The following is a 12,414-nucleotide window of genomic DNA, read 5'->3' as shown; positions in this document are numbered from 1 at the left end:
GCATGTCTATAATTTATATAATGGGTATAATTAAACAATACTTTCACTATAACGTAAATTAGAAGTGTAATAGAAAAAAATATATATTTTTGCGCCATTTTGAATTTTACTCGAATACAAATACAAATACAAATACTTTTCCCCCCTCAACAAATACAAATATAAATACCGGCTGCTCCGCACATCCCTAATATATATATATATATATATATATATATATATATATATATATATATACATATATATATATATATATATATATATATATATATATATATATATATATATATATACCGTTTACTTCTAAGTTTTTAACATTGCCTAATATGTTAAGGAATACAAGATATAAAATAACTCTCTGGTGTCACCTCAAAATACCACACAGATCATTTTTATAACTCTATGAAACTGCCCATTATAGGCTTTGATCCTAATAGTGCCATTTTGTTGGACTTCAAAGGGTCCAGTGCATGTTCAAAAATGGGTTCGGAGTCAATCTGTCAAAATTATAAGTTTTATTTGCTCAAGCAGGAAAGAAACCAAAAGCAATACACTGCGCAGGAGAGGTTCAACTCTGAACTCTCTTTCAGAGACACATTCTTTTTATACCACAGTTGTTTGTCTTCCGTGCATCTTCACTTGGTTTAACCTTTTAAGGCAAATGTCTCCTTATAACACACACACAGCTCATACATCCTGTCCTTTCTCAGAACTCTCTGCCCTTTCTATGCAACCTTGCGACACTTCTCTATTTTGTGCATACAATTTGCAGCACTTAGCAGTTTGCAACACTTCTGACAGTTTCACAATAATTAACACTTTCTAGGTTAATTGTTAAAGCATGGAAAACATGTAAAAATTTTATTTCAACTGAAAAACACCACAGTGACTGCCGCTTTAAATTCAAATGAGATTGTGCTCCCAGCCAGAAGGCGGAGCTACAAATGTCTATCCGCTTGTTAAGTGTAACGTCACGCGAAGCGGCTTCCGGCTCCAAGCGCTCTATTCAATGAATGGGGAGACTCATGAAATGGTAATAATAAACGTTTACAAAGCGATTTAAGGCTTTCGAAAATCACGATCGCAATATATATGTCCATGCCTAATATCTGATGGCCAGAAAGTGATTAATGTTTTATAAATTGTTACATTTTTGATATTTGTGATGCAGCAAGCCCAGAGATTGTAGTGTACACTATGATTTTATATAAAATTAACTTTAATGTGTGATAGGAATAAAACGTGATCAAAAACGAATGATTTCTCCACTCAAATGAATGGCGGCTTGGACCCGGAAACAGTATTACATACGTCACAAACACATCACCACTTAACAAGCGGATTCCACAGTGAGGTCGTCACTAGTGGGCGGGCTTTTCTTCCTCTGATGACACGTACAGTACTGTAGGAGAATGTTAATTAAAGTGTTTCTGCAGACTGTTTTTTATCAAGTGTAATTATAAAGAATAGAATTAATTCATTTTTACAATTAGAAGCTAATTATATTCACACACCATTTCCACACAACTGTGTTTAAACCCTTATAAAAGTGATTTTGGCATAATAGGCCCCCTTTAAATTCAAAACGGTGTAAAAACAAAATGTGACAGAAAATATTAATTGTTAATGCAATAGAAGACCAGACAAAAATACAGATTCTGAAAATAATTATTGGCAGTGCACTAAAATACTGAATTTCTGAAGACAGTGTTTAAGAGGATCTCACCTTGTCTAAGTAAAGTATAACTCGTCCTGATGGCGTCTCTACTCTTCTGACTGTATCGTCAATCTGAACGCCATCTTGAGCCAAACTGAAGCCTGTCAGTAAACCAACGTCCAATATGGCCATCCCTGTCTGATTCAGACCCTGACCTCCCCTCAGCCTGAAACAAACAACAAAGATCATGCTTTAAACACACTTCAATATTATTAATAATAGTAATAATAATAATAATGATAATAATAATAATACTAATAATAATAATAACACGTTTTATTTATAATGCTGAGCAATTGCATGTTTGGATAAATTTTTATAATGTGAGTCTATTGAGAAAGTGTAGCAAATGATGCATATAGGCTTCCGTTTTTAATTTTACCAAGTTTTGACAGATTTCTGAAAATAATGACAAATCATAATAAATCAGTATTTTAAAAATAAGTATCTGTTCATCATTTTTTTATTCTAAAGGTCCATTACTGACTCATTCAAAGTCAGATTTACATACAAATCCACTCAATATATTTGCCAACTACCGATTGTGTTTCATATGTAGTATATAGTATCAGCTTTATTTCTGTACGTATAGCAGGTTCATCTTGGGCCAAGGAAGAATGTAATATGTATAACGATTAAATATACCCAGCTAGATGCTACAGAGTCCAGACAGCTATCCAGTTAGAACTCTATATCATTAGCGCTAGAGTTACAGACCGCTTTAAATTTATTCCCGCGCTGCAAGAAATCTGGTCGGGTCCAGACTAGGGTTGGGTATTGTTTGGGTTTTTTTCAATACCGGTGCTAAATCCATACTTTTAAAACAATACTGTGCCAAAATGGTGCCTGAAACGATTCTTTTTAGCCACAAAATGATGGTGGATACCTCTTCAAAAATATTTTATTTGACAAAATATTTTTAAAAAGCATTTTAATAGAACAATTTAATTACAGTTTAAAGTAAACATCAATTCATATTTTATTACATTAATACATTTACATCACATACACAATCATTTGTTGGTTAGCATGAATTTAAGATTTGCATTATGAAATTACATTAGCTTATCCTGTGGGGGGCGGGCAGGGGCCACGTACTTTTAGGAGCACATTTTAACATATATATATATATATATATATATATATATATATATATATATATATATATATATATATATATATATAACAAAATACATAAAACATTATTCAAAGTCATTTGTTTTCATGCATCACTTTGCAGTCTTCATAAACAAGGTAATTAAATAACTTAAACTCAAAATAATCTTCCTTGTTCGTTTATTTGACAAGTAACGTTATACTGGTGTAGGAGAACACATTTCTAATTTAAGTACATCAAGGCACATTGCTGCACCTGTAAACTTTAACAGGCCAACAGTTGAAGTCAATTTATTTTGCCCTCCCATTCATTTACAATAATGTTTCTGAAAATGTTTACAGTGTTTCCTAAAAAATAATTATTCTGGAGTCATAATGAGTCCTATTTCTTATTGTTTATTTCTTGAAATAAAGCAGTTTTTAATTTAAATAAAATTAAGGTCAGGTCCTAAGGTCCTTAAGAAATATTTACTGTATATTTTTGATTTACACAATAAATCAGTTACAAAATAATTTGACTAATTATTTCAACTTTCATAGTTAACTGATTATGTCTAAAATAAAATTTAATCTGAATAAAAGACTATAAAATACTTAAAGGGACTTTGTTTGAATACATCTGTCTTGCAAAATAACTAGTAAAATATTCTGCACTGACTGTCAGCATGGGGAAGAGAAAACAGTAGATATTAGAAATGAGTTAGTTAAACTATTATGTTTAAAAAAAGTGTTGTAAATAAATCCTGTGTTGAAAACAGAAATCAAAAATGAATGAAGGCAAAACTAAACGAGTTGAATATGACTTACATATGTGTGACTGAAAACAACATTTGATCAATGTCTTACATCTGTTCTTTGCTACTTGCCGACTGCTTGTAAATTCAAGACTGCATTTCCTAACGTTAACCTATGTACACTAGATTTCTGATCAATAATGGTCTCTGCATAGCCGAGGACTTCCTATATTAACAGTGTTAAAATCACTATTGAAAACAGAAGTCTAATATCATCAACAGTGGACATTTTGATAGTGTTTAACAGCATGAACATGACTGAAGTGTAATCTTTTTATTACCTGTGTCAATTTGGACGTCAACTTCTGATGAATGTGGGGAACTGAAGCAGAGGGAGCGATTGCTCGTGACACCTAAAGCATGCGAGAGAGGCTCTGTCATTACATTTGACATGTTTCCCCCTTACACGCAACTTTTGTAAAGACAATTGCTGTGTAAGAATTCTTGCATGTAAAATACTCTTTGGAATGCTTAGTTTAAGCAAACTGGATGAACGTGATCAAGAGTGTAGATCTAAAGAGTGTCGCTCTCGCTCACCGAAAACCAGGCTGTACTGCACGCGTTGTGTGCGTCTGTTCCCTAGCAACAATAACAAACCCTTGATATCGCTGTCCGTTTTCCTCAAAGTTGTTCAGAATTAAATGTTTAGTGATGCTGTGACACAACGCCTATGTGTGCCTTTTTTCATGCACCCCTCTGATGCTTCTTTCGTTCTTGCCGCAGCATCGAAATTAGGCACCGAAATTCATACGCTGATTTAATACCGGTACATACCGGTTACCAAGGTACCGGTGCTAAAATGGCACCGGGTTTCGGTACCCAACCCTCGTCCAGACATCTAGTTTGAATGCCATTTTACATGACATTTATTGCAATACTACTGAAAGCAGCAGCAGATAGTTCACCTCATATCTTGAAAATACAATAAACCATTTGAAATTGAACAAGCCAACACATATCAGTGATTCAGCATCTACATTTAATAATGTTAAAGAGTTTTAATATCTATTCATTAGATTATAAACCTTACCATTTTGTTGGAGTGCAGTGAATGCGCTATTCTGTGCTTCTGAATGGCTGCATTTACATTTCTGTTGTGTTTCGTCTGGTGCATAGAGCCAAATTGCTTATCACTGCAAATCAGTGTAGCCTGCTCATCTGATGCTTACATTTGTAATATTTACATTATTTGCTAATTATTAACCTCATGTGGAACATGTCTGAATGAATGAAATGCACTGTTTTCCACAAAGGCAACCTGGAGTGCTGAAATATAATTGGCTAAAGTGACAGTGGGTGAATAAAAAGAACCAAAACAAAGGCAGCCGTTCCAGCACGTAACACATTTTCAAAGCAGAATAACAGACTTCAGCATTGTTTTTAAGATAAGGGGAAGTGAGCTGCCTCACCACAGAAGAGTTGTGTGTCCCGCAATTACAGCTTCAACTTAAAAGAATGTATGCTGCCATAAATCTGTGGAACAACTTTGTTGCACCATTATAGATGTTTGTTCAAGTTTTTCAGGTGCTCTTTAACATCCACCATAAATGCAAGGTCCTGCATCCATTCTGCAGAATGAAATCACCATAAATGCAAGGTCCTGCATCCATTCTGCAGAATGAAATCACTATAAATGCAAGGTCCTGCATCCATTCTGCAGAATGAAATCACCATAAATGCAAGGTCCTGCATCCATTCTGCAGAATGAAATCACCATAAATGCAAGGTCCTGCATCCATTCTGCAGAATGAAATCACTATAAATGCAAGGTCCTGCATCCATTCTGCAGAATGAAATCACTATAAATGCAAGGTCCTGCATCCATTCTGCAGAATGAAATTCTAACACTAGTTTGCCATTTTCTTCCATGAACGGTTTAGTTTCTTCTCGCAAATTAAAGAAATACCTCAGCACAGCACCTCGACCTAACTATCTTACACTGTCACGCAATCCCATGGCAATTCATAACTTATTGATTTAGTGGCTAATTTGTTTGACATTTTCATATGACTTAACTCGAATGAATTAGCCACTAAACTGGCAAAATGTAAAATAGTTACATTTCCTTGTGAAAATACCTCAGAGTGGTTTGGCAGGGCATAGACAGGGTCTTTCTCTCTGAGAAAGCTATCAAACTGTTGCTGATTTAGGCTTCTGGATGAGATTAAATTAATAGTTTACTAATTCTATTGTAACACCTAGTGCCACCTAGATTCTTTAGATGTAAAATAAAGGTTAATATTTTTATGATAACCAGCAATCATTCTCCGGAGATCGCTGGTTTCCACTATACTTGACCTACACTTCCACATATCCCAGGACTACATTTTCATACATGCGCTTCTTCCAAACATGCACGCCTGTTCATTTATCTATGCTGATTACAATCACCAGCTGAACCTTTTCACAGATTGATATCATACTATACTTAAGCCACACATTCACTCTTCCAGTTTGCAGAGTCTTGTTTGCTGTACCAGTGACATTACAACACGTTTCTCCCTGTTTGTTTCTCATTGTGTATACCCTAGCCTGGTATTCCTTGTTATCCTGTTTAGCCGCCTGCCTTATGACCTATTGCTTGTATATTGACTACGATTCTGGATTTGCCTGCACATACCTATTTGTACCTGATTTGACCACTGCTTGCCTGACACTGAATAAACCTGCATATTGGATCTTACCTCCAGTTGTATCTGTCACTTCACCCCAGTCGTTACAAATATGAGTAAGCTATTAATATTGTTAATTCTCAAACATATCGTCACCTTGGAATTATAAGGTTCTGTCTGCGTTCTGAATGATTTTGAGATATTGTGCTACAAAGTTTTTGCAATCCATATAGCAAAGTATGTGTTACATTTTTTTTTTTTTTTTGCTTTTAAAAAGTCTTTAAATGTAAACAATAAGTTTTCATTTAATAAGAATGTCAATAACTCAATTTTTACAAAAATGTCAGATAGAACCTTAATTCTAAAGTGACAATATGGTTAAACAACAATAATAATAATTTTAGGCCTACGTGTAGGTCTACTATTGCTTAAAATGCTAAACTTTGTACAGTCATTATGGTGGACTTGAATGTACGTTTGTTAATTCACAGTAAAATTATGACGTCTGAATACAACTATTCATAATTTCAAAATCATGGACAAGGACAGCATTATTAGACCATTTGTTTTCACTAGAAAAATCAGACATTTGTTATTATCAGATTTATTTTTGCAATATAATCAACATTATAGAAGTTAGAGTAGTTATACTGAGACTGTAAAACATATATTTTTATGCACAACACTTTATGCAGAAATGGTAATGACAGTGTAATCATTATCAACATTATTTAGGTTAATTGCTTAATAATGTTAAAAAATGTGGCCCAGTCTGCGAATATATACCTGGAGTCCTTTTTTTTTTTTTTTACAGTAATTTACTGTTTTCTACATGAAATAAAGAACAGTCTGTGAAAATAACAAAAATATGTATTTGATAATGTATTTAATGTTAACGGAATAAAACAATGTCAACATCTGAAATCACAGGGAAATGAATGGCTACAGTCAAACTTTATCTCAGAATTAGATTCGGCCTTTTTCTTACACACTCTGTCACAAATTGTAATTTGTAAAAATTCTGTAAATACAATATAAGTGGATCATATTTCAGTGTAAATTATGATTTGTTTGTTAAGGTTAAGTCAGGCACATAAGCATTAAATTAACACTTGAAACATTTTATTTAATACATTAATAAACAACATAATTTCCATGTAAAGAAAATATACTAGTAAATTACAACTTTCCATTTTTTAAAATTAGAAATAGGCTATATGAAAACTTTAATGCACAGTAAAAAAAAATCCTGGTTGCCTTAATTTTTTTAAGCTGAATCAAATTAATCATGAGTTCATTGAACTTATATAACTTAAACTGACTTAAAACAGCTTGATAAAACATGATTACCTTAGTTCAGTTAGTTAAAATGACCTAAAACATATGCGGTCAGGAATAATTAATCATATGATTTCTTACAGTGTAGCTATTGTTTGTATATAGTTTATGTAGGCCTATGTGCTGTTTCCATGTTTGGATAGCTGTTGCTACAAATAATGACAAATATTTTAGTCAAAATCTGTTATCAATACCACCCGTTTAAATTAGGTTCATTAGTATTTTCTCCTCGCCAGGTTACAGCAGGTGAGTTACTGCAGGTGTACCACACTATTAAACATAACATCAGCTATAGCAGTGCTGCAGAGTTGTAAAAGAGAAAGACTGACTGCATCTGTTTACACAGATATCAATAAAAGACAGATTATTTTAATGTCCCAGTGTTCATACTTTCCTGAAAACATATTTTAAGTTACGATTTACCACCACTGGCATGCTATTGGGCCTGTGACCACAGTGGTTTAGGCCCCCAAGGGATATGGCCCCCGCTGGAGTATATGTCCTTTATTTTTTGTATCACCCTAACAGTATGTGACACTTTTGATGCCATTTGAAGGTGTCCGTGTTGCTGTTAAGACTTGTGCGACTGCCTTTAAGCTTCTCTCCTGACCTTAAAAATATAATTGGCTTAATCGTAGAAAAGCTGAATTAAGATGGTGTGTAGAATCAAGATCGTGATCTTTTTTTGATAAATCATGCAGCCCTAGAATTAATGAAAAATATTCATACACATGAGAGACATCAATATATTTCTAACTCTGGATATATTAATATCCATATTCATATCTTGATAGTTTCCTAATTTCTACAACTATTTTACGGTGTACATTGATTCATGTTACAAGCCATTCACAGGGCTGGATTTTGTGATTTCTTTTGCAGAAGAGAACTTTTAAAATGCTTTATTGTAAAGGTTATTTCTAGCTAGGCATGGGCAGGTATAAGATTCTGTTGGTATGATAACCTTGGATATAAATATCATGGTTTCTTGGAATCACAGTATTTACTGTTCTAAAATATATTCTTTTAAAATGTCTGGGTAAAAAACAAAACCTTTTTTCCCTTTGTACACAATATATTTTAATTTATGAAACATTTAAAATATTTTGAAAAAAGTAAACATGTCAGGCTAAATACTGAAAATAAATTATTGACTACTGCTTTCTTCATTAGTTTCAAAAACGCTGAATTCTTTACAATTTAAAAGGGCATCTTGAAGATATTTTCTGCTTTTATTTACAAAAAAAAAAAAAATTGTCAATAAAAAAATCTTACACATACCTTAGGAACAGTACAGTAGAAAATTTTGACAGTTTTAAAACTTTGATTTTTCCAAACTGTGGTAAACCTTAAACACGATTATAATCTTTTCTAGCTCAATACTTTTTATACTGCTTGAGTTATCAAAGCTGTAACAGTAACTATACTACATTTTGATAGTTTAGTGGCTAACTCATACGAATCCATGCAAGTTTAGTCATGAGAAAATATTTAAACCTCACCCCTACACCCAACTGTCACCGGGGATGAGCAAATCGTACAGACATGTAGTAGCCAATAAATCAAAAAGTTAAAAATTGGCGTGAGATAGCCCGTGAGAACAAGTCACATGAATAAGCTCTGCTCTTCAAATCCATTGTTTCCAACTAACATTCACAAAAAAGGGTCACAAACTTTTAAAAGACACGCATCTGATTCTCAAAAGATGTTTGTTTATTGAGGTTTTGCTCTTGGCTATGATCTAATTCAAAGAGCCCTTGAGGCGTTTCCTGTCTTCACCACTGTTGAGCTTTCCCTTGAAATTTATCTAGAATTTTGATTAAACAACATGTTGTGATAATAGATAAAGAAGGGGAGTGGTTGCAATCTCACCTCACCTCAGAATCAATAAGAAATTTTAATACCCCTTACAGCTTATTCGTTAGTATTTCAGAAGCTCACTTGACAAATTTTAACTACAGTCAATGATTAATAAAATGTCTGCAAAATTCAAATCATGTTGCATAGGTGTTAACTCGCTATTTTTTAAGAAGTACTAAAGGAGTAAAATTGACTATCATTGAGTATTATTATTGACTATATTGCCGTTTGCAACACTTGCAAAGCATCAGTCTTGCAGGGAGGAGGCAAGCCACAACAGTAAATATTTAATAAAATGTCTGCAAAATTTCACATCATGTTGTACTAACATTTATAACAGGCTTTATTCATTTAAATTCTCCCCAAAATCTGTCACTTTCCTTTAATGCTTTTTTATTCATTAAAGGGCACCTAGGTTACCCCTTTTTTCAGATTTAATATAAGTCTTTTGCATCTCTAGAATGTGTATATAAAGTTTTAGATCAAAATACCCATCAGATTTTTCATTATACCTTTTACAAGATGCTGTTTTATACTGATTTCCAGCAGGGGGTGGTTTTGTCGTACTGCGCCTTTAAGCCGAGTTCTGCCCGCCTACTATTTCTACATGCCTTCTCCCTCAGCTGCGTCAGACAACAGACAGACTTAAAGGAAGAAGGTCTCACGTAGCGTTTGTGAGATACTACAGTAAGAACTAACCTTTACTAATCAGTATTGTGAAGTTGCATTGATGAGTCACACACAATATCGTTACGAAGTTAACGCGCGCACACACACACACACACACACACATGCACGCACGCACGCATGCACGCACGCAGGCAGGCAGGCAGGCAGGCAGGCAGGCAGGCAGGCAGGCAGACAGACAGAGCGCGGTTAGTTTAGTTAAGGCTAACCTCAAGGTCTGTGTGGATATCTGTTATGCTAATGTACAAAATAAACCTGATTTAACTTCCACAAACCGGGATTGAAGCGTCTTCTTTTATAATTGTTCTGACACGCGGCTGTGCTGATGAAGTAAAGCTGAAGTAAAACGCTGTAATTAATTACACACATATTCTGTTTTAAAACACTTTAAACATGTTAAACTTACTCTTAATCACATTTGATGATGATTGCTGATCCTAGCCAACAGAGCAGACCTTTTATTCCCGGTTGCTCTGCGTATGTCTGCCTGGTCTTGTTGACATATACACGTGACTACCGGAACATGTTAATGCGCGCAGCTGTCAATCAATTCGGTGGGCGGGGGGATCACACACCTACGTAATGGTGCGATCGATTTGAAAACAGCTCCAATTGGCCGACCCTTTTTTTTGTAGTTAGATTGATAAAAAAGGACTGTGTGTGTTCATATCACCCCAGTATGACGGTCTATACACTATACAAACACACAGATCTGTCCAAACAGCTTGAAAAGTATATTTTTTACCATAGGTGCCCTTTAAAGAGCTCATATTGTGGGTTTTGAAGGACATTCTATGCAGTGTGTAACACATCTCTATTTATTCATTCATTTTCTTTTCGACTTAGTCCCTTTATTAATTTGTGGTCGCCACAGCGGAATGAATCAACAACATATCCAGCATAAGTTTTACACAGAGGATGCCCTTCCAGCTGCAACCCATTACTGGAAAACACTCATACACTGATTCACACTCATTCACAACCAGCGACCTTCTTGCTACCTACTGTGCCACCGCACCACCCACACACAGCACTTAGTGAAGTCAAATATTCAGCTTAAACCTAAAAGTGCGTCATGTTTAAAACAATTGATTCATCTATAAAAGAGTCAACTCAGAGTGGTTCAAATGAATCGTCGGGGCAACAAATCTTAAGCTGTGCCGACAAATGTCAGTACAGAACTCAAGCCTTACCCATTTGTTGCGCGCACAAACCCGGAAAATTTTAAGCCCCTGCCTTGCCCACAAACACTGTAGAAAGAAAAAGAGGAAGACAAGCACTGTAGCAGATCCCGGCTGAATCATGTCGTAAAGACGCTGTGCTCTGAAGTGTGAGGGAAATTCAGTGTTATTTTCCCTACCCAATGATAAGGCTGTGAAGATTCAGTGATTGAAGTTTATATTTACAAAAATTTCTCAGCATTATAGCCCCAGCCTTGTGCTGTGTTCCCGTCATTTTTCTGACAAGTGCTTTAGCAATCTAAATGCTTACAATGCGAAATTCGATGGCCATTTGTTAAAGGAAAGATCAGAAAAGATTATTGATGAATGGGACTTTGTCAGAGCTTGACAGGAACTTTACAGTACACAGTTCATGGAATAGTTCCTTCCTCCATTTCACTAGTGTAAGTATGCATGTGTGAATAAAATGGTTGCCTCCTTGTTTACTCTAGCTTGCAAATTATGTATTTAATTGTGTTTTGTTACTTCTAACCGCTTGTACTGTATCTGATTAAATATTTATATTCTCATATCGCATCTAAAACCACATTAAAAATGCAACATGTGCCGCTTTGTTGATGGACTAAAATGCGTTTGTGAGCTCGCGATCCACTACCCTTTGTCGTTGTTATGGCCACTGTCAACTGTTCCTACACACGTGCTGCGGTCAAGGGTCAAAATAGTTCAGCTTTTGCCACTATGTGGATTAATACTGAATGTGTTGTGGTTAAGAATACGCTGGTGTTATACTGCATTGCTTTAATGCACTCCTTCATTGGGCTCACACATACACTCAGCACCCTGACTACTGCCGTGGAGGTCATTTATCTCTGTTAAAATATGAAAAGCAAAATATGACCTTTTATAATGATAATGGGGGCTCTTCAAATCAAACATTCCAAACTGATGTTTTTATGATGTGAAATACCTGCGGGCTACATTCTGTCCGTTGCACTTGCCACAGATTATATGCATGTTTCGTATAAAAATCACTCGAATAAAATCGAATAAAAATTTTACTTGAGAGAAAATTCAGAAGAATACTGTGAGGAGTACAGTAAGAACACAAT

At 34.8% G+C, this 12,414-nt stretch overlaps 1 protein-coding gene across 3 annotated transcripts in view; it reads right to left on the bottom strand.

Moving 5' to 3' along the window:
- The window catches only part of cd109 (CD109 molecule), a 153,144-nt gene that overhangs the window by 9,038 nt on the left and 131,692 nt on the right, over window positions 1–12,414 (bottom strand). For all 3 annotated transcript variants that reach the window (XM_087298641.1, XM_087298643.1, XM_087298645.1), the window contains exon 31: window positions 1,727–1,883. In XM_087298641.1, the coding sequence (XP_087154767.1) occupies window positions 1,727–1,883 (157 nt within the window). The remainder of the gene's footprint in view (window positions 1–1,726; window positions 1,884–12,414) is intronic.

The sequence above is a fragment of the Danio rerio genome, chromosome 20 (genome assembly GCF_052040795.2).
Source record: "Danio rerio strain M-AB ecotype USA chromosome 20, GRCz13ab, whole genome shotgun sequence".
Taxonomy (NCBI): domain Eukaryota; kingdom Metazoa; phylum Chordata; class Actinopteri; order Cypriniformes; family Danionidae; genus Danio; species Danio rerio.
Note: the sequence above shows the minus strand (reverse complement) of the source record. Positions and strands in the feature narration are given on the sequence as shown.